Source organism: Rhinolophus ferrumequinum, chromosome 17 (assembly GCF_004115265.2).
Source record: "Rhinolophus ferrumequinum isolate MPI-CBG mRhiFer1 chromosome 17, mRhiFer1_v1.p, whole genome shotgun sequence".
NCBI classification, from domain to species: domain Eukaryota; kingdom Metazoa; phylum Chordata; class Mammalia; order Chiroptera; family Rhinolophidae; genus Rhinolophus; species Rhinolophus ferrumequinum.
The window spans coordinates 22,224,440-22,246,220 of record NC_046300.1 but is presented as its reverse complement, the minus strand read 5'-3'; the positions used below and the strand labels follow the sequence as shown (position 1 = coordinate 22,246,220).

General features: G+C 36.1%; 2 protein-coding genes across 10 annotated transcripts in view; both read right to left on the bottom strand.

Moving 5' to 3' along the window:
• The window catches only part of NEK10 (NIMA related kinase 10), a 192,433-nt gene extending 182,340 nt beyond the window's left edge, over positions 1 to 10,093 (bottom strand). For 4 of the 5 annotated variants that reach the window (XM_033133040.1, XM_033133042.1, XM_033133044.1 and 1 more), the window contains exon 1: positions 9,833 to 10,093. The gene's annotated coding sequence lies outside the window, so the exon portion shown is untranslated. Of the gene's footprint in view, positions 1 to 4,467; positions 4,598 to 9,832 lie in introns of all 5 variants that reach the window. The other variant, XM_033133041.1, reaches the window with a different exon arrangement.
• A 2,995-nt stretch (positions 10,094 to 13,088) lies between these two features.
• SLC4A7 (solute carrier family 4 member 7) overlaps positions 13,089 to 21,781 on the bottom strand; it is a 98,799-nt gene continuing 90,106 nt past the window's right edge. For all 5 annotated transcript variants that reach the window (XM_033132962.1, XM_033132963.1, XM_033132964.1 and 2 more), the window contains 2 exons: positions 19,233 to 19,340; positions 13,089 to 17,272 (listed from right to left, as the gene is read on the bottom strand). In XM_033132962.1, the coding sequence (XP_032988853.1) occupies positions 17,191 to 17,272; positions 19,233 to 19,340 (190 nt within the window). In that variant the 3' untranslated portion in view covers positions 13,089 to 17,190. The remainder of the gene's footprint in view (positions 17,273 to 19,232; positions 19,341 to 21,781) is intronic.

Genomic DNA, 21,781 nt, shown 5'->3' with positions numbered 1-21,781 from the left:
CACTCTATACTCCGAGCCATCACATCGTATCTCTTGCCTGGACCACTGTCACCACCTCCTCACTAGTCTCTCTGCTTCTGCTCTCGCTCCTCTATATTCACAGGAGCCCATGGGATTAATTTAAAATTTGAATCAGATCGAGCCACTCTGTGGTGCACAGCACAACCTTCCTGTGGCCTCCTGCCGCACTTGGCTTGTAACCATGACTTTCACCTCTCGGAACGCCTCGAGCCGCTCCCTTTTGCTTATTCCACTTAAGCCACGCTGGCTTTCTCCTGGGCCCATAAACATGCCAGCCTCATTCCTGCCTGAAACTCTCCACACTTGCCACTCACTGCTTCCCTCTCCCATTCCCGGGCAGGCTCTTTCGTGTCACTCAGGTCTCAGCTCAGAGTCTCCTCCTCAGTGGGGGCGCCTCCGATGAACCTGTGCACCATAATCACCCCCACGTCCTCATGTCAACCACCTCGCCCCGTTTTATTTCCTTCCTGAGCTCATCAGTGTCGGCAATCCTCTTGTCCATTTATTGGTTTCCTTGCACTAGATCCTAAGCCCCATTGTGGACAGGGATTGTGTCTTGTTTTATCTACCAGATATATCCCCGGCACATAGAACAGCTCTTAGAACAGTGCACACGGCAAGGTGTAAACGCAGCATACAAACTCAAAAAACGTTTGTGGCATAATCTGTAAGGAGTGACTCAATACTTTTTTGGCAACGTTTGTGAATGATTTGCTTTTACCCACACTCGCCAAGCCTAGGCTCCTCTTCGGTGCCCAAGAAAGCCTGGCCTCCCCACATTGCAATCCCATGCATGAAATTCTGCAACTGCCCGATTACCCCATAAGGTCAGGGACTGGACCTCCCTTATTTACTGGACACCCGGGAGGCAAACAATAAATACTTATTGAATAAAAAAATTAATGAATGGATAAAAAATTATTGTTTAAAAAAACACCTGTGTCATTATTCTTTTAGTTCAAAAAAAAACCTCTCATAAACCATCTTTATAAATCAATTGATGAGTATCCGTAATGTTATAATAACCTTGAACACACTCAGGAATTATCTCACTTATTCAGACTTTAGGAGGGAAATCAGAGTTCTCTAGTAGATAATATTCATGAACAGTGCTTCTCAAACTATCTATGAAGCTTTTTTAAAAAAAAAATTTCAAATCTATTAAGGGCTAGTACTTTTGGTCCATATCCTATTCAGCAAGATAAGTCCACTTATCATATGCGTAGATATCACAGCAATGTTGAATTGCTGTAAACATTTCTAAATGCTTCCTCTCAATTTTATACTTATCACTCACAGACCAGTAACATTTCAGTCTGAAGACCACCTAAATACTGTAACTAGCACTGTCTTCGGTAATTGAATTCTCTCTTTTCAGATAAGAATATTGTTTTCACAGCAACCCTGCGAGATTCTCTGAGAACCACTACCCTAAGTACACAGCCTGAGGGGACTAACTGAGTAGTTGTCAATTCCAGGACAACCAGAAGAAGGGAGTGAAACTGGAAGGAGAGAGCTATGGCTATATATTTAAGGCTGAATGTGGGCTCCCCACTTAAACCCAAGCATGTCTCTGGGGTTCCATGTATAGTTTCATTTGAGAAAAGGGTTCCACTGCTAAAAATCCAGATAGAAAACCACTCATTTTCTATCATTTATTTTAAAGATGAGATGAGGCCAAGGAGATTACAATACTTGCTATATAAACACTTGAGCTCACATGGATTTTCCTTTGATTCTAAAGGGGAAAGTTGAAATTTAGTACTTCTTAAAAACTGGGAGTGGGCACAGAAGTGAAAGTTTATATACTAAATCCAAATGCATATACTTTAAGAACAGAAACTCTTGGTATCTTTCTTTTGTACATCTCAGTCATGGGATCCAAATACTATCTCGGATGGGAGAGAGAAGATCTTTCCATATCCCCCAGGACAGCGAAATGTGTTTGGTGTTTACAGCCCTCCTCAAGCACAGAAATAATCATAGTTCTGATTCACTGTTGAATTTTTTAATCCATTTTTTAAAAAGAAACTCTCGAGAGTAATTTCTATCTTTACTGAAATTTGGGTTAATGCTACAAGAAGTCCCCAGAGACACATACCTCATTGCTTGGGATCACTTGGTGATTGCAGGGTAAACACATATGACAGAGAAAGATATCCAAGCCATGGTAAAATCACCTAATTGACTGTAATTAACCTAAATTGTACAATATAAACCCACTAACTAAGTAATATGGTATTTGTGATATGGTTTTCAGATTCTCTACCTGGAAATTCTTTTTTATTCTACAGTTGACTTTGCTGCTCAAAAGAGCTTTAAACGGCCTCATCTTTGCTAAAGATGAAACAAAATCATTTGATTCATTATGGGAAATAGCTTCAAATCCCACAAATACATTTTTCTCCTAAGCACTTAGATTGCATCTCTGTAAACATTTTTATTTACTACATTTACTAATGGTTGAAAAAAACAAAAACGCAACACTTGGAAAATAATAACAGTAAGAGACTTGGGCATGACTAAAGTTAATTACCACTTTGGCTACATCAGGGTTATTATTTTGAGAAAGCACTAAAACAAACTGCTGTGAACCCTACCACAAAAGGAAGTTAGAACTTCTTCATTCCAACAACAGAGTCCTTATTTCTGTTGATGAATTATGGGTAATCTCCATATTAGATGACAAGTGGCAGAGGTGTCTCTGCTCAAGTAGACATTAAAGAAACTTAGTGAACTTGCAGCCCCATAGCTAGCTGGCATTGCAAAATGAAAAATCATTTCTCTAATTCCTTTGCTGTAGATACATTTTTCTTAAAATTCCTTTAATAGAGGTTCTTTGGGGAAAAAAAGTGGTTAAAGTAAGATATAATTCACATAAAGCAACCAAAAAAAATTTGTGTTAAAATGCATTGGCTAAATGTTATTTTATTAATCTTGATAATTGTACCATGTGATACAAGATGCTAACATTAGGGGAAACTGAGTAAAGGGTATATGGGAACTGGCTGTACTATTTTTGCAGCTTTTATGTAAGTCTAAAATCGTTTCAAAATAAACCCTTAAAAATGAGCTAGCCACTGAAACAGTTTATTTAAGTGCTTGAGAATAGAGAAAGGGTTTCTTTCTACAAAGAATAATTGCACTTAATCTCACAGCTATGTAGGTACTTAGTCTTTCCAAATTATTTGTGTTTTAGAAAACTATGTATCCTGAACAGAAAGTGTCAACTTAAATTGGACAAATTACTGGAAAATAAGACACACACACATACACACACACACACACACACATTTTAAAAGTAAAGTGATCAAAAAGTCAAGGAACTCCTATATGAAACATGACTTGCTTATACCTATTATAGCTCAAAAAGGTCGTCTGGTTCTCTAAACTATAGGTTTGATTTTACTCCTTACATTACATTGTTATTGTTCTTTGATGGGAAATATGTGTGGAACCAGCAGAATAGAGACAGTTCAAGAAAGAACCTTACAGAACATCTAGTATCAGGGGTCTAACATTTTCCAGGCCCAGGAACAGAATGTAAATGAATGACAGGTATAGAGTAGATGACAGAGTGGCAGTCGACTTTAGTTAAATTTGAGAAGGCATACCTTGCCTAAAGGGATTCAAAATCACATTAAAAATGAAGCAAAACGAATTGAAACATCTGCACAGGACACACAAAACACATCTACAATCATCAGTTGCAGATCACGATTCAGCGCCCTCCATCTAACACATGAAAATACGGAGGCCCAAAGAGGTAAAATGTGCCTAAGAGTAGAAGGAAAACAAACACCATTTCACCTTCAGGGTCTAAATCTTAATGGCAAACTCTGGAGTGGACGGGAAGGAGAGAATCTGTTGATATTGGCCCTTCGCTGAGGGCAAAGAGTGGTATAATAACACCTGATGCTTGCATAACTTCCCCTCCGGGACCCTGGAGTGCTTACAAACATCCATTCATTCATCCTGGTTCACTCAGGTGAAATGGATTGGTGGTGTATTGTATCATCATCATAGGAGAAAACAAAGATGCAGTTGCTACAGAACCTCCATTGGCGGGAGTGTGTCGCCAGCTATGGGGAGGACTTATCATGGCCCTGCTCCTGAGTCAACAGCCTTGACACTCTCCTTGTGCAAATCGTTTATACTTACACAACTTTCTATTTTTTATTTAAACAAGCACTTGGGGGTGAAAAGAATAAAAGACTCTAATAGTAGTCTGACTGTCTCCCTCTCTTTCCAAATATTTACTGGCCATCAACTATATGTTACATACTCCTTTAAGAGTCTGCCTTCATTTTCCTCTCGCTGCTTCTAACCCAAGTTGGTCTGAGAGGGCTGCTCCAAAATCCACTAGAATATGTGGCAACAAATACCATTATAATATTCCTATTTTCAAGCTTTAATCCCATTCAAATTCATATCTTTGGTAAATACCTGCAGGCATGAATGTCATTTCTGTGGATTCCTTCAACTGCCACTGCATGAAGTTACTCGTGACACGTCTGTGTTCATGTCGTGTGTGGCTGCTAACCCGAGTCTACTCGTGACAGAGTTTGTAATGTGCCTGTGTCAGAACAAATGAACCTGAGACCCATATATTAAGTAGTGATGTTGAAAAGAGGAAAAAAAATGGTCCAGAAGATAAGAAGGAAGAATTTATATTCATCAGTCAATGAAAATAAAGTAGCACACCAATTTCCCAGTAGCCCCAAACATAGAAAAATTACATTCTATTCCCTGTTTCTGTGAGAAAGGTGACGATGAGATTCATTCATTCCTTCAAGAAATAATTACTGATCCTCTCATATATGCCAGGCACTGAGAATACTGCACTGAATAAGACATGGCCCCAAACGTCTTCCCCAGAAGGTTAACCAGCATGGTGACAGGTCATGATAATAAGTGTGTCATGGATTAGTTATAATCCATGGCCTCAGCCCGACCCCCTAGACTTTTTAAGAGTGAAGAGAACATTGGATAAACACATTGACGCTCAGAACAATTGGCGGCACTGCAAGAAACCAGAAGTACTTTCTGAGCGACAAAATTAAATTAAATTTCATCGACTAACATTTGCTTTGAAGTGCATTTTTTTATTTACTCTGCTCTGACTGTACACAAGACACACTATTGGGCACTGAAAAAAAAAATCCATCCACAATTCAGTGTGTGTGTGAAATCACAAATATGCAGTTAAACAATATGAAACTGCTGATATTGGGCCCTCAAAAAAAAAAAAAGAAAAAGGACAAGTTCTTATAGTTCAACCTAAAATGAAGGATTAAATAAGAACACCAGAAATGTCAGAAAGCAGAGAAAATTAATCTCCAAAGGAGATTACAAGTTGAATGAATTCCGGGGAAAGACACACCACTGTGGGCTGGAGAGCTATAGAAAGACTCATGAACTGGGGACTGGAAGAAGGTACATAAGAGTGGGCAGGGTGGGTGTCCTGGGGGCGGCCTGCGGGGTCTCTGGTCCCGCTCCCCACATAAGGATGCAGGACATGGTGAGGCCAAAAAGGAACACCCACGAAGCCATAGATAGGGGAATCATCATAGATAGGGAAACCACTATATTCCCACTGGCGGCTGCGTTGGAGACACAAGAAGCAGGAGCCACACTATCCGCAACCCACCATCCACTTGTCTCTGCCAAACAATCTCACTTGCTAGCAATCCGCTTCTCTGCAATCTGCAATCCACACTCTGCCGCTTGCTAGCTCAGCCACCACCTTCTTGCCAGCCCCCATTTGCTGCTAGCCTAGCCACAGCAGTTCAGTTATATTGGCCAATGGCTCACTGGTTACAGCTGACGGCCAACTAGCCACAGCTGATGGCCATCCAATCACAGTTGATGGCCATTTACTACCCGAGTGAGCACCTTTCCACGTGAGGCCGAGAGCCTGGAAACTGGACTCCTGGCTCTGTCCCCACAGTGGGTGAAGAATATTCCAGTGGAGAAAACAAGGGATGGAGCAAACCAAGATCCTGAGAGTGGGTTTGGGAGGTGCTGAGGAGAGGAGTGGAACTGGAGCTGAGAAATCCGGAAATAGGTGACTGATGGGTACATGAATAGTGTTGACCTCCAAGGCTACAGCTTATTTATGGAATAAAATAGTCTCAAATAAAGAATAGCCCTTTGGCAAGAACCTCAGAAAAATAACACTTTCCTCTTCGCCCCTCCCTTGCTCATTTCGTCACTAAATCCTGACTATTTTTCTACTCCATACGGTCCCTCTCTGTTCACTTCTCTCCACGCTCACTGCCATAACCCTAGGGTACATCATCACCTGAACTAGCTGAACACCTTAGTAATCACTTCCTAAGGTGCCCCATTTTCCAATTTCTCCCTCCTCCCAAAAAACAAGAAATCTGTTCTCCACACAGCAACGAAAGCGCCCCTTTTATGGTACAGATTTAACCAATTAAGCCTTTATGGGCTTCCCATTCCTCTTAGGATGAAAACCAAAATTACTAAGGCCTGTGAGGTGTTCCATGATTGGGACCTCTGCCCCTCAGCCAGCTCCACTCATACCTACCTGGGCCCTGACTCCTTGTTCCAGACCCGCTGCTCCGGGACACCCAAGGACATTTACTCCTGGACTCGGGGGCCAGATTGGTGCAGAACAGCCTGGGAGGCTCATCCATCATACCCATTCTTTAAGGAACTTTTCACTGACCTTGATGGGGTCACAAGCCCACCAGGCTCTGCCTTGCCACTCTTAGGAAAGGGGCAGATTCAGGCAATAATTCAATAAATATGCATGTGTGTCTCCTTAGTTTATTATAAACTAATCAGGGATAGAAATGACAGCCAGTTTTCTCATCTCCAGCATCCAGCACAGCACTGCTAGTTTACAGCAAAAGAAATATTCAATAAATGATGGATGGATGGATGGATGGATGGATGGATGGATGAATGAATGAACGAATCCCATGAAACATGATGGGGAACCTCCGAGTATGATTGGAGTATCATTGTTTAGATATGGAGAACGGAGATAATGAAAAAACAACTATCAGCAAATACTAAGTTTGCCCCAGCTGATCAGTATCCAGTTATTACAGAATTTTGGTTTGACAAAAGTCTCTTTATAAACACAAGGAAGCCACAAAGTAAGTAAGATAATACATGTTAAATATGGACTAGCTCAAGTATACACGAACAGGACAATAAAATTTCCTGAAGAAAAGGTGGTATTCACATTTAGGTCAAGTGTAACATACACATGCATATTATATAAATGCCATTTTTTCCTTTCTTAAAATGTGTATACATTTTTTTGGCACCCTCTGTAGTTTGATCAAGCAGTAGGATGATGTGCCAGAAATTGCACTTGACTGAATTAAAAGATTGATTTTTACCTTTTGTGAGTTAACTGTGGAAATTTCACAATTCTGACTTTCAATGTGTTTCTTTTTCTTTCTTTTTTTTTTTTTAGATTTTATTTTTTAGGGCAGTTTTAGGTTTACAACAAATTTGACAGGAAGGTACAGAGATTTCCCCACTACCTCCTGCCTCCACACCTGCATAGCTTCCCCTAGTATCAGTATTATTCATCAGAATGGGACACTTTATACCAAGAGTGAACATACATTAACACATCATAATCACCCAAAGGCCACAGTTTACCTTAAGGTTCACTCTGCATTTAGTTCATAGAAGTTATGGTATACATTCTATGAGTTTGGACAAATGAATAATGACATATATCCATCGTTATGAAATCATAAGGTATTTTCACTGCCCTAAAAATCTTCTGTTCTCTGTCTATTCATTTCTTCCCCACCCTTAACCCCTGGCAACCACTCTGATCTTTACACTGTTTCCACAGTTTTGCCTTTTCCAGAATGTCATATTGCTGAAATCATATAGTATGTAGCCTTTTCCGATTGGCTTCTTTCACTTAATAATATGCTCTTAAGGTTCCGTCATGTCTTTTCATGGTGTCACACCTCACTTCTTTTTAGCACTGAAAAATATTCCATTGTCTAGAAGTATCACAGTTTATTTATCCATTCACCCACTGAAGGATATCTTGGTTGTTTGCAGGTAATGGCAATTGTGAATAAAGCTGCTACAAACATCCAAGTGAATGTTTGTTTTTAAAACATGTGAAAATGAACTAAGTATAAGGCACTTGATATGGATTATGTGCATTTCGTCTTTAAAACAGTCCTATGAGGTAGGTGTTAATATTATCCCATTGTACAGATAAATAAGCTATAACAATTAGAGGCTAATTTGCTTTGGGCCTCAGAGCTAAAATGCTGGAGCCATATATGTCTGACCAACCCACATACAAGTGTCTGACTCTGAAGTGTATCTCTTGCAAACAGTGATGTACGCTCTCTGTTTTCAATTTTAAATTTATGGCATATAATAACAGCTACCATCATAATGATTATGCCATGAAATACAGACTATGAAATGACATAGGGGTCTTAAAATCAAAGTAAAACCTGTAAATTGAACATTCAGCTTTTATAAACAAAAGCTTCATTGGCTAGAACTTATTTCTGACTTTTCTGAAACTAATAAGGATGCCATAAAAAAGAATAATTTCTCATTTTAGAGACTCATTCATTTAACCAGTATCTGTTGAGCCCCTGCTATGTGCATGGTACTGTGATAGATACAACAAATGGTGGGGAAAACAAACTTGGTCTCTTGCCCTAAAGTCTAGAGAAAGAAGCAGAAAAGTACTCAGGCAACAGAGAATGATTGGGGAGTGAGAGCAGAGCTGGGGATGGTGCAAAAAGTGGAGCCCATTGCAGGCAGTGTGAGAGGAGGTGAAATTACCACACACATGAGAGAATGTGGCACGATGTGGCAACAAACAAGACAGAACTGCTGATGGAGTTTGTATTTGAATAATGGGGAATCTTTGCAAGAAGTGAAACACCCTTACATGGGTATTTTTTGTTTTGTTTTGTTTTGTTTTTAGAAAGATCTGTCTAACAATAGTGGGGAAAAATGGATTGGATAGAGCCAGACTGGAATCAGGGAAGCTGGATGGGTGTTGAATTTAACTAGGGGACTGGTGGAAACTGCAATATAGTGAGAATGGAGACGGTGATGTGGGAATTGATTTGACAGCTATTAAAGTATAGCTTTGATAATTGACGGAAATGCAGACGAAGAGGTGGTAGTGTCAAAGATATTGCCCAGAAAGTGTTCTTGGTAACCGAATAGATAGATGCTGGTGCCCAAGACGGAATCTAAGGGAGAGGCAGTCTGATGGGAGTGGGGGTAGAGGCGTTTAGGGTTGCACATGTGTGGTTAACTGGCAGTTGGATTTTGGGGTCTGGAGCTTAGTGGAGCATGCTAAGCTGGAATTGGAAGCTTTCCAGTCATCAGCAGACATATGGTGCCTGAGGCATGTTAGTGGACAGGCTCACCCACGTGCAACAGAAAAGCTTAGGGCCAGTCAGGGCATCATCATATAGAGGAACGAAAAAGAGCGACGCCCATAAGGGTTTTATGACTGAGTCTCCAGAGATGTGTGAACAGTTTGAAGCTCCACGTAACCAGAACAATTCCTTCATGGAACAAACATCGTTGAAGGCACTTTCCCACCATCCGTCCGTCCAACACCAACCCATCTGCTATGAGACAATCTCACGGTGACTCACCTACCACAACAGCCCTCACTGTCGTGCCCCTGCCTCATGTCAGTGAAGCTGATGCCCAAGGCTTCGGGGTTGCTCCAAAAGGAAACTGTGGGCATCTCCCTGGAGACCCTGCCTTAAACCGCGCGGGGGCCCAGAGGAACGCCCGCTGCTGCCCTACTCACCGCGCGGGAGGGAGGGTCCCTCCTTAAGGCCAATCTCTAAATCGTCCTTCTCATTGTCACTGCTGCTGTCATCCGCTGCTCTGGATAGGAGGGACCGTCCCGCCCTCCCGGCAGCCCACTTCAGGTCCCCTCAACTTCGGGGGCACCACTGCCAACTGCACCGTTGGTTTTTCAATCAAAGCCTCTTCTAGGCTATCAACCGGCGTCGGCTGAGCCAATGCCAACACTCCTTCTTCCGCCTCACCGGAGCACCGCAGCCAATCAGAACCCACCGCGCTGCCGCGTGCCGAGCGCTATAGTCACAGGTGACGCCTGCCTCAGTGTTGCCATAGTAACCAGAGAACGCGCAGCTTCCAGCCCCAAGGCTGCAAGCTGGAGAGGAGAGAGATGGTGCTTACAGGTGGCTTTGCAGGAACTTCACCCAGATCTAGAGCTACTTGCCTGTGTTCAGGTTTCCTAAACGCTGTGGATTTTTCTAGACTTAGTGTGCCTAATCTTTAACATTTGAAATAAAATGGGTGTAAACGAGCAGCTTCCTTCATCTTAGGGTGTTTAGTTTCAAGAATTGCTATGGACTAAAAATAAATTTTTTCAAAGCAAAGATTTATTTCGTTTAAAAAGGATCAATGGTACATGTTAAATAGCTTTCATATAGCATGAAAATACTCAAGCGCACTGCATGCTTCAGGCAACAAGAATATGGTGGTGTGGCAAAGAGTGACCTGAGATTCAAAGGATCTGTATGGTACACCTAATACTGGTTCTTTTTCTGGCTTTGGGCAAGTCTCTTCACCTTTTATGAAAATCTGAAGCTTCTTCTTGAAAAATATTGTAATTGCATTAGATAAAGCTTTAAAAAGACTTTACTTCACAGTATGGAGCTTTAAAAAATGAAATATAGTGAGTGATCATTCTATGCTAGGCACTATTCCAAATTCTTCCTCTTTATTTCTCTTACTTTACACATCATCTGGTTGTTGTTATTCTTCATCCCAGTTTGGAGTTATAAAATAGAGGCACAAGTTTCCTAAGTTGCCCAACATGTTAGAGCTAGTTAAGTGATGAGGCAGTTTTGAACCTACAGTTAGAATCTAGAGTGCAGTCTGAACCAATTGTCAAGTGATGTTCCCATGAGAATTTCAAGTATAGGATCTAGTCAATCCCATCTTAATATTGCTCCAAATACCCATTAGTGTCTCAATTACTGTGATTAAATCTCCCAAAACTTAGTTTAAAATGAAGTGAATCCTCCCCTGATGTTTTTTGCTTTGAATAAAAATGAAAAGTAGGCCCAAAGGAATAACAACATGTGGCTTTTGGTAATTGACAATTTATTTTTTAAACTAAAATACTAAGGTCCCATTTTGGAAATATAGAAAGGTGAGACAAAAGCCAAACTCAGGTAAATATAGCAGAACTAATTAAAATTTAAACTTCAGAGATCATAAAACCAGAGGGATTAATGTTACTAATAAAATTTTTTTAAAAGTTGATGGGGACAGTCTTATGCTGAGTAGGAAAAGTATTCTCTACATTTAAATTAAGCAGTGAGACGAAATGACTCCACTGTACTTTTCTTCATCAGAATACTGAATGTACTTCCTCCTCCCCCCTTCTCAACAAAATATTAAACTAAGTTTTGGCCTTCCCTGAATATAGCTGCAAGTTGCATAGAAGATTAAGAGGCATGAAAGACACTGGCTTCTGGGGGAGAGGTGCACTTATTCTCCACTTAGTAAGGGGCAACATTGTCCTCTGTAACGTGATAAAGATACACGACCACAAAGGAATCATGCTTGCACCAAGCTTATGGTTTATGTGGTAGAGCACAAACCTGTAAGACCTAACATCCCCCTTTTATGTTTTCTAATGTCTTTTTTACTATCCTGAAATGAATTCAGATAATATAAATTACACAGTTCAAACGTAAAACACTACATATAACTGTAACATAAAGAACAAATACAAGTAATATATAGGTATTGAAATAGATAAATACTCAGGTTCAACTTGGCAAAAAGATGAAAACACTTCCCCCAAATTTTAAAATACCCCTAGACCACTGGTATACTTACACCAAATCACCAGAAAGAGGGGTGGGGGGGGGAGGGATTTAAAAACACACACACACACAGTTTCAGTGAGGGAATGAGAATGATCTTATAGGCTGAGCACAATTTGAAGAAAAAGCAGAACTTAAATTGAGCTTTGGAAGAATAGCAGAGAATTAGAAAGGGAGGTTTTCCAAACAGGAATGTTTTCATTAAAAGCACAGAGGTAGGAATGTAAATAAAGTTCAACCACAGAAAGAAATGACACTCAAGAGATCAGATATGCCTTAATGAGCAGGATCCAAAAAAAAAAAAAAAAAAAGTGAAAAACTATTTCCTTTCTTTTATCCCCCTCCTCCTACAAAAAACAAACAAACAAAAACTCAAAGTTCTGAAGATGGAAATAATAAACAAAAATATTTTTTCCTTAAATAAATGTAAGCAAAATGTTCAAATGAAACTTCCAAAGCCATAAGCACCTTTCTCCATCTCATTCCCAAAGGTTATCTAGTGCAGAACACACAGACAGTAGTACATATAGAGGGTGTCAAAAAAAAAGTATACCCATTTTAAGAAAGGAAAACACTTAAAATTGTAATACTCAATATAAGTCACGTTTGACTTCTGCAATTACAAGAGGTGCTCAGAATGGCTACCATCAGCGTCCAGACACTTCTGATTACAGCGAACTACCGCTTGAGCAATGCTGACCCAAGTGTCCACTTGTATACATTTTTTGGCACCCCTGGTATATGTCAAATGGAAAACAAACCAAGACCTGTCGTTTGCTATTATTTTTTTTCAAGTTCATAATTAGTCATTAATAAAAACAAGCCTTGAGTCTGTGCGAGTTCAGTATTTACATGCTCATTATACATCATGTAATGTATGCTCATTACATATCACATTGCAAAATTCTATCCTAAATAGATGTGTCTTAAAATAGGGAAAATAATAGACCAGCCTATCCTAATGGGCTTTAATTTCAGTATTTCTTAACTATCAAAAAGTCACTATGAACATACACTATTCTGTTTCATCTTCTTTTCTCACTGTCTTCCTCTTTTCTGTCTCCTGCTTACTGAAGCATATGCATATTAGGAGGCAGGAAATAGAAATCACTAATATCCCCAACCCTTCTTCCTGAGAAAGATATGCAGCTCTTCTAATAATCAAAGTGCAAAGTCAAGACAACATCCAACAACTAATTCAATAGACTTTTATTGCTCTTTCAACTTCAGTAAGATCTCCAAAATATAGTTTCTTCTAACAATTATGAACAAATTTGAAAGGCAGGATCATTCACATTATAGACTTGGTAGAGACTTGTACTTCATATAAATGAAAAATATCAGTTCTATGTTTTAAATGTTTAATTTACTTTGGATTTTATTACAAAAGAAAATATCATTGCAATTATAAAAGTCATAAAAATTAGAACTGTACTGAAAAATTATACCAAGCTATCAAATATTATATAAATGAACAAAATTTAATTTCTATTTACTTAAACATAGTCAACACTGGAAGATAACCTCCCCTACAAAACAACAAAATTTAATATTAAAGCAACAAAAGAAAAGCCACAACAATCAATGCACAAAAATCTGATTTAAAAAAAAAAAAAATGGGGTTTAACAATTTTTCTAAGTCAATTGTAGAACTCAATATGTGCTAATTAAATTTTTTCAATTATCTTTAGATGATTTCCAACTAGGTTTTCCTATTATTGATACTTATATTACCTTTTACAAAGTTAAAAAAAGAACCAGCTTTACATTCAAATTGCCAAATTTTGAATTTTGAACACTATTTTAGATTTTGAATGTCCTTAAAGTCTTTAAGTTTATTTTCTAAAAAATAAATAATTGTTGGACTAAACCAAGACACTTCACATATTTGAACTGCATACGATAACAAGGATGTGATCTACATAAAATAAATTTAAAACATTAAACATATCTGAATTCCAATGTTATATCAATGGCATACATGTCTGAAATCTGAGCACTTTAAAACAGGACTCACATGTAAAATTGTGGGGCACATATACAGAACTGATGTACATGATATAATCCTTAAAAAACAGCAAGCTCTGGTGTCATACCTCAGTTTCTGAAACCATTTTTCTTTTTACAGAATTTTTAACCTGTCTTTGCAAAAGAAAAAAAGTTAGAAAGCTATTATATACACACATAAATTTTAAGTATGTGAAAGAAACAAATGTTTTTTGGATGAAAAAAGACAAAAGTTGATTTTGAGTAGAAAAGAAATCTGCTTTATAAATACATGCATTAGCTCATAAAAATTTTGTCCTACATTTTTTACAGAAGACTTGGCAAAAGTGGATATTGATACTCCATAGCTTTTTTGAACAACTTAAGATTTAAGATTTGATAAATCATTTACACACACACTCATAGACACACACACACACACACACACACACACACAACCATTAGAAAGACTGTGTGCTTCATTTCGGCGTATCTAATATTATTAGAGAATATACAGAATCATCCTTTTATCGTAAGGAAGTTCATTCATTGTTTTCTCAAAAGCTATTTTAAAGTGAAATAGCATTTTAAAAAAAAGGTTAATTTCAGATGGTCAACATCAGGATTTCTTACAGTCTTTGTAAACAGACATCTATAAATAAATAAAATTGGGTGGAGAGAATAGAATATCCTGAGGTGGCACTGTGGCCAGGGTATTCAGTAGCACTAAGCTCCATCCTGGAAACCAAGGCATCTAAGAAAGTGCAGGGCTGTTTATATGAATTTATTTTGCAAATGGAATATGTACAGGTTTGATTCTCTTGCACCTTGAGGTAAATCAGTACACAGCAATTACTACTGCTCATTTCCACCTATTTAAGGCAACATTTAAAAATCAATATATGTAGTAAATTATATTTTTCACTGTCTTGCAATGAATACTATGCATGATTGTTATTTTTTGAAAATAGTGGAATAATATCATGACCACATAAAACAAGCAGTTAATTACTTAAACATGAGTTACCTTTGCTCTTCAATGGAGTAGTCATATGAAATCATTTTGTACGTCAAGTAGTCAAAGAAAGCAGAAACCATAAGCAATTAAAAACACACTAAAAACATTTTGAGTGCAAAGTATTTTGCAAGTCATGGTTTTTCTGGCACTGGACAATTACTATACATAATTAAATAAAATCACAGAAACACTATGATCCCAGGTAGTTCTCATTTTAAATTTTAAAATCACTTCCTATAAAATAAGCACATTTGTTATCCCTATGATGTCCAGACCCAAGGAAACGATGTGAGGAAATCCTCCTGTTCAGGAACATCAGGGAAGTTTACAAAATAATAGCAGCAAATACTGGGGTCTTTGGAAATGATTACGCTGCTATGAATAAAAAGGAATCACTTCAATGGAAGCTCATAAATAGTAACAAGCACCACGGTAATACTCTATTATCAATTATCAACAGAGTCTCTTTTCTTAGGCAGTACCAAATGATGCCAGCATTATTTTCTAAATACAAGTAGCTACAGTTGTAACCTCCCATCTGAGGCAGAAGTTGAATCTGTTATTTTAACTAGAATCTGAAAATATGGTCTCAGATGGGGAAATTACATTATCTATTAAGTTTAGAATGGATTAAAAACATTTCAGAATTGCTAAAATATCAATGTTTGTCATTTCTCATGATTCTCTATTAAAGCAATTCTTCATACTTTTGTACTTTAACTACAAATGATTATAGGGAGCACTGGAATTTTCATCCTAATATTCATGTCACTATTTTAAATATTTCTGTGGCTTCTCAATATTCATTTCATTTCAATTAAATTATCCTCTTGCCAGATTAGTTTCACAACCCCACATATCCAGTCCTACAGGCTTAACAAGAACAACATTTATTTATTTCATGTGGAGCTAAGAGTATATAAAAGATGACTAAAAAAAAAAATTGCTAGAAGTTAAAGACAGCTCAGAAAAACAAAAGCTAAATAACAAATACTAACACAAAATAGAAAGAATGCCATCAATCTGAGCTATACATAAAATGTCTAAATTCCGTTTAAAATACAAATATGGCAGTGCTTTATATCAAAGATGTAAAATCTGTCAACTGCTTTCAGATAATAAACCATAAATGCAAGTGAGCACCAACTATGTACATTAACAGTTTACTCTATATTTGTTGCCTCTTAAAATGTTTATATAATATTTAAGCATCACAACAATTAAAATAAATAAAATATTTCAAAATGAAATCAGATACAATTAAATATTATCTATACAATAGAAAGAATAACGTAAACAGAAAATGAAAGTAATTAATAGAATAAAGTAATACTGATCATAAATCCATTTAAGAGAATTCTGACTCCTGATTATTTAATCGTACTACTTATAACAGAAAAATAATCAAAAACTTGAACCTGATACAAACTAAACCACATTTTAAGTATAAGACAGCAAGGCAGAATGGGCATTCTGGGCTCTAATAAAGTATTAGATTTCAGAAAAAATGTCTACAAAGGCAACAAAATTTAATTATTGTAAATTGGCGTTTTATAGCTTCTAAAATTCACAAAATTATGACTGGTATGGGGGTTAAATTATAAAATCACCTGCAATTTTACTTGTCTGTCTGAATGGAAACTTAGATGTGGAGGTTTTAAGATTTAAAATAAATTTTTTACACAAAAAGGTCAAAACTATAGTTCTTATCTAGAAAGTTTCCATTGTTTTACCTCTGTAGCTAAACAATTTCCATCGCTTGTTAAACCTGATGGTCAGCTACGTAAATGAATCACACACAAAGGAAAGCCATGACATGTTATCATTTGTTCCAAAGCAATGGAATAAAGACTCCCCGTTCTTTCCATAAAGTACTAACAGAAGTGAAATAATATGGGAAAGTGTTTAGAAACTCAAATTAAAATTATAAATATATGAACAAAGCATATATCACTTAAGGTTGGTACGAATTGTCACTGATGAACAAACAGATTTAAAGTAGATTGAATGCATATCCCCACATATTTCTATTTCAAAACAGAAAAAAATGTTTTCAACAGAATAAATATTTGAATAGTAAGAACCATGTACCTCACTTCTAAAAGACCATTCCATTATACACACAGTCTCCATGGAGCTCTTAACAAACTTCAGACACTACTTAAAAAAACCCAGTGGTCACGCATAAATAGCATGACATACAATATTGTTATATATAGTGACATGAAATACACACATTTTATATATATATGTATCTGTATATCTATATATAAAATTCCTCTTGGTTCAATTCTATAATGAAGTTTCAGCATCCATGTATTTCTTTGTTGATTCATCTTCGATATTTATTTTCACACTCACAGGTTTTTCAGGGCTATTTAAAACAAAGAATCAGAATAAATGATTTTAAATGGACAGATATTACATTCTAAACGTGGCCAACAATAAGTATTCATAATGAGCCTTTAAGATGACTATTAATACTATAAACATGTCTGGCTATTATCTTACTGCTTTCTTTTCCTATCAGTAAACTTAATGGGAAAGGCAAATGTTAAAAATTCTTAGTTTTGTTTTTTTCCAATGGATATTTTTCCCACTGAAATTCATGTTTTTCTTACAACTGAAGACAACTCCTTAAAATTGGTCAGTATATGACTATGTTTGCTTTATTAGTTTTACTTTATATATGAACATTTATAGCACTGGACTTTTATTTCACTGACAAATCCATTAAAAAATTAATCTTTGTTACTATAGGTAAGCATCAAACAAATTTCCTTAAAAATATAACTTACAAGCCTTCTCTCACCAAATTTGGCTCACAAATATAAGAGCAAAACACCTATTCTATATTTTCAAAAGGTTATATCAAATACAATAATTCCATGTATACACATTCAATTGACTTAATTGTAACACATGAATAGCTGTGTTTTGAAATTTTTTTCAAAAGTATAAAAACACATATGCTTTGCAGCCTTCTCCAGACAAAACTGAAGAAAGTCTGCCCCCCAAAAATTTTTCTTTTAAACAACATAACCCAAACATTCTTTTTCTTCCCATTTGATTCTGAATTGAGGGACAACCTAAAAAAAGACAAAAGTATAAAAATACTATAATATTATTGAAAGGTCTTTATATTTATCATAACTACACTGACAATCTGGGCCAGGCGTGCTGACAAAGTATGAAAAGTTAAGAGTCAAAGAGTACTTAGCGAAATTCTGGCTGCATGGAATAATTCAAAGTGACAAAGTGTTTAACTTAAAAAGGTTTAAGATCAAGATAGACATGAAGAAAGGAAATCGTCCCACTTAGAAAGTGGAACTCAAGAAACGATGATATAAAATAAACAAACAAAAATGATAGAGATTAAATAGGAGCAAGGTTCTAAAAGGAAGTAGGGAATGAATGAGAAAACCTAGTCAATTATCATCAAAAGACAGAGGCAAGAAAAACTATAATTAAACAGAAATAGCTATGTGATTGCTTGCCTGGAAAAATTCTGATCTGATGCCCAAGCGGAGTATGCTGACACCCAACATAGTCGGGCATAAAGCATACATAAAGTAAATATTTGTTAAATATGAATGACTGAGTGCCCTAAAAGATAATACCTCATTTCTCCAGAGACCTAAGGGATTAAAGCACTAATGATTATCACACTGGAATCCCTGAGGTTCAGGCCTTGAAATGAGGACAAAAGAAAGCAAAAGGGGTTATATAACAAAAATGTAAGAAAAGGGTTATGGAATAGTTATGTGATGTATGGTCCATTATAAAACTGAGCGGCCTTTATATCCATGGATTAAATTTCTTCCAAATAGCTTCAAAAAGAAAGTTTACCTCACCTGGAGAAACTGTAGGCTAAAACAATAACAACAAAAAAACAAAAAAAAGGAGAACAATCATGTTTTTCTCTTTTTCTTGGACCACCAGAGGCATGATTGAGGTAGAGAGTTCAATTATAATATTTATTTAATCCCTAGCAATTATCTTTCTTTATATGGCTTCTGATCTCTTATATTTATTGCACATTACCATAGTTAAAAATTCATCTGTATTATAGAATAGCTCAAATTTTTTTGAAATAGGGAACTATAAATTAAAAAAATAAAACAATCAGTATCTATAGCTGGTTCCAGGATACAGAAAAATAATGGACAGATTGATAGATAAAAGGAAGGAAGAAGAGAAAAGAAACTTGGTTTTAAGTAAGGAAAATATAAATTATGTAAATTGAGTTAAATTTAATGGTTTTATTGAACAGCTATCCATAAGCAAATTAAAAATTGGTTACAGTTAGAAAATTCATAAATAGTTACAGCTACCTCGTGTTAGATCTGGTTACTTTGGCATTCTCAGTATTCATGGAAAGTGCCTTCCACTGTGCAGTTTTGGCCATTTCATCTGATATGTTAACAACTGAGGGATCAACACTGAAGAACAAACACACTTTTTGGTTAGTATTCAGTACTTGCAAAAGCATTAATAATGTCATTCTTATTACCTATATAATATTTGCTTTCATCAACTTAAAATTGAGAAAACACTTTGCCATGCACATAAACCAAGGTCTAGCAAGGTTATCAGAATACTGGAGTTCTGTTATAAAGATTTCACGAGGAAATGCATCTTTCTTTATAATCAACACTAGGAATAAGATCAGTTGGCAATGATGCCTAAGATGACCATCTTGGTTATATATAAATACATGTACTGTTGAACTAAGATAAAGAATATACAGTATTAATGTGCTCAAGTCAATTAGAAAACTTTTATAATTGCCACAAATTTTAACCTCATCGAGTAAATATCCAAAGTAGATAAGGGCAAATTAAAACTATTTATAGCTCTCAAAAAATATTTAACAGAATGCTGGGAAAGATGACACTTTAAAACTAAGCACAGTGCTTTGAAAATATAGCAACAGAATAAAAACACAGGTTTATGTATATTGTTTTTCACTGGCATTCACATTTTTAGTATCGAAGTGTTATTATAGTCAATCAAAATGAAAATCAAAAGAACAAAATAATGTTCCTTTCACTGTCAGGGACAAATATAACCATTCCGTGTCTCTCTGAAATACTGCAAAAATTGCTTCAAGACCCAAATCTAATAATGGTATCCATAAATAATTTTGAGCTCAACTTTGTGAGTCACAAGTAATATGAAAAGTACTACAAAGTTAAAAGAAACATACTTGTAAGCCCTTTTTCTTCAGCAAAAGAAAAACATTTCATGCAAAAAAGCGATAGATACAAATGTCAAATTAGATATTAAATGAACAATGTGATGGCAGCCAGGTTATAAATGACTAAGTAGCAGTCATTTAAAAAGTGCTAGCTTTGTTCCCTCTTTAAATCTGAATACCGTTTAAAATATAAGACTGTAGAAAAGTATGACATGGGCAGTAGAGTCTTTAGGAATGGGACTTCACCAAGTTTATTTTTTTAAAGTGCACAAAATTTGAATACCCAAATTCACAATGGCACAGCCACACAACTTGAAACACTGCCTATCCTGAGTAAATGTTTCTTTGCTTGATTGCCACTTCAAATAACTGAAGAGATAAATTCCTGACCATCTCACTTCTAAAATATCCTAAGTAAGAACTTTTTCATTACTGGAAATTAAGCTTATATACATTTTGTTTTTCCACCAAATAAAACTGGATGGGAAAAATTTGCATACATTAAATAAATTATTTTCACATTTTATAGGGCTTTACAGTTTCCAAATGCTTTCATGCATTATCTCATTGATTCTCCTGGCAAGTAATCCAAAAATACTTAAAATTTAAAATTCTGGCAGATAAACAGATCAGCCAATTTCTGGCATTCTTGATGTTCAAATTTCAAGCAAAGCAGCATTAATCTTGGCTGAAGTCATCACTTAAGAAACAAAAGTAACTATATAGATAGATACCCACTCTTTTTGTTAAATATCAGACAGTGTAAGGATAGACTCCACCTAAATTTGTCAAGGTCCATATGTAATCACACTGAGAAAGTACTAACATGACTTACAGAAATTAAGTGGTAAATAATCTCAACAAATTGGTGTCACTAATAACCATCATGGCAGTTCCTAAATTTTTTAGAAGTACAACCAACAAAGTTAATATATTAATTCATTTAACAAACATTTACAGAACCTAACGAAGCAGAGCACCATAGTTGGGTATATTAAGATGGTTATAGGTAGTATTTAAAGTGTATAAAGATGTGAGGAAAGATCATGAAAGGTGACACAGAATAATACTAATGAAAAAAATTAGTCGCAAAAAAATATAGAGAAGAATTACTTAATAAATTCATTTATCAAAACTAACCAACATTTACAAGTCCAAATGTGATCTCTGTTAAAAGCTATAAAGATTAGTTAAAAATTAAAAAAGGTTGAAGCAAGTCAATTAAATACCAACAAAAACTTTCATTAAGTGTCACAGAAGAATTCTATATACTTTCTCAAACTGATTTTTCTACTATAAATAGCTAATCAGAAATGAAATAAATGTGTAGAAACAGAAATCAGAGGTGTGCACAAAAAACATAGGTTTTTAATCTTTTAAAACTACAAAAAAAGTTGACATTTCCCAACCTTTACCTTTAGTTCATATTTTAAAATATAAATCACAAACATCATTCATGACAAACAATATACAAAATTTAATTTTTCTGTAATGGGAGCCTAAAGTAGTCAAATCATACCTGGAAACCAGGAGAGTTCTAGGGCTTCTAAACATAACTACGCATTGGAAGGTTATTAGAAAATGGATTACAAATGTTTACTTTCTAGCACATACTGACGAAGGGCAGAGAGGAAAGAGCTGTATTACTGAGAGAATGGTGAATATTATTCGTAGGCATATGCA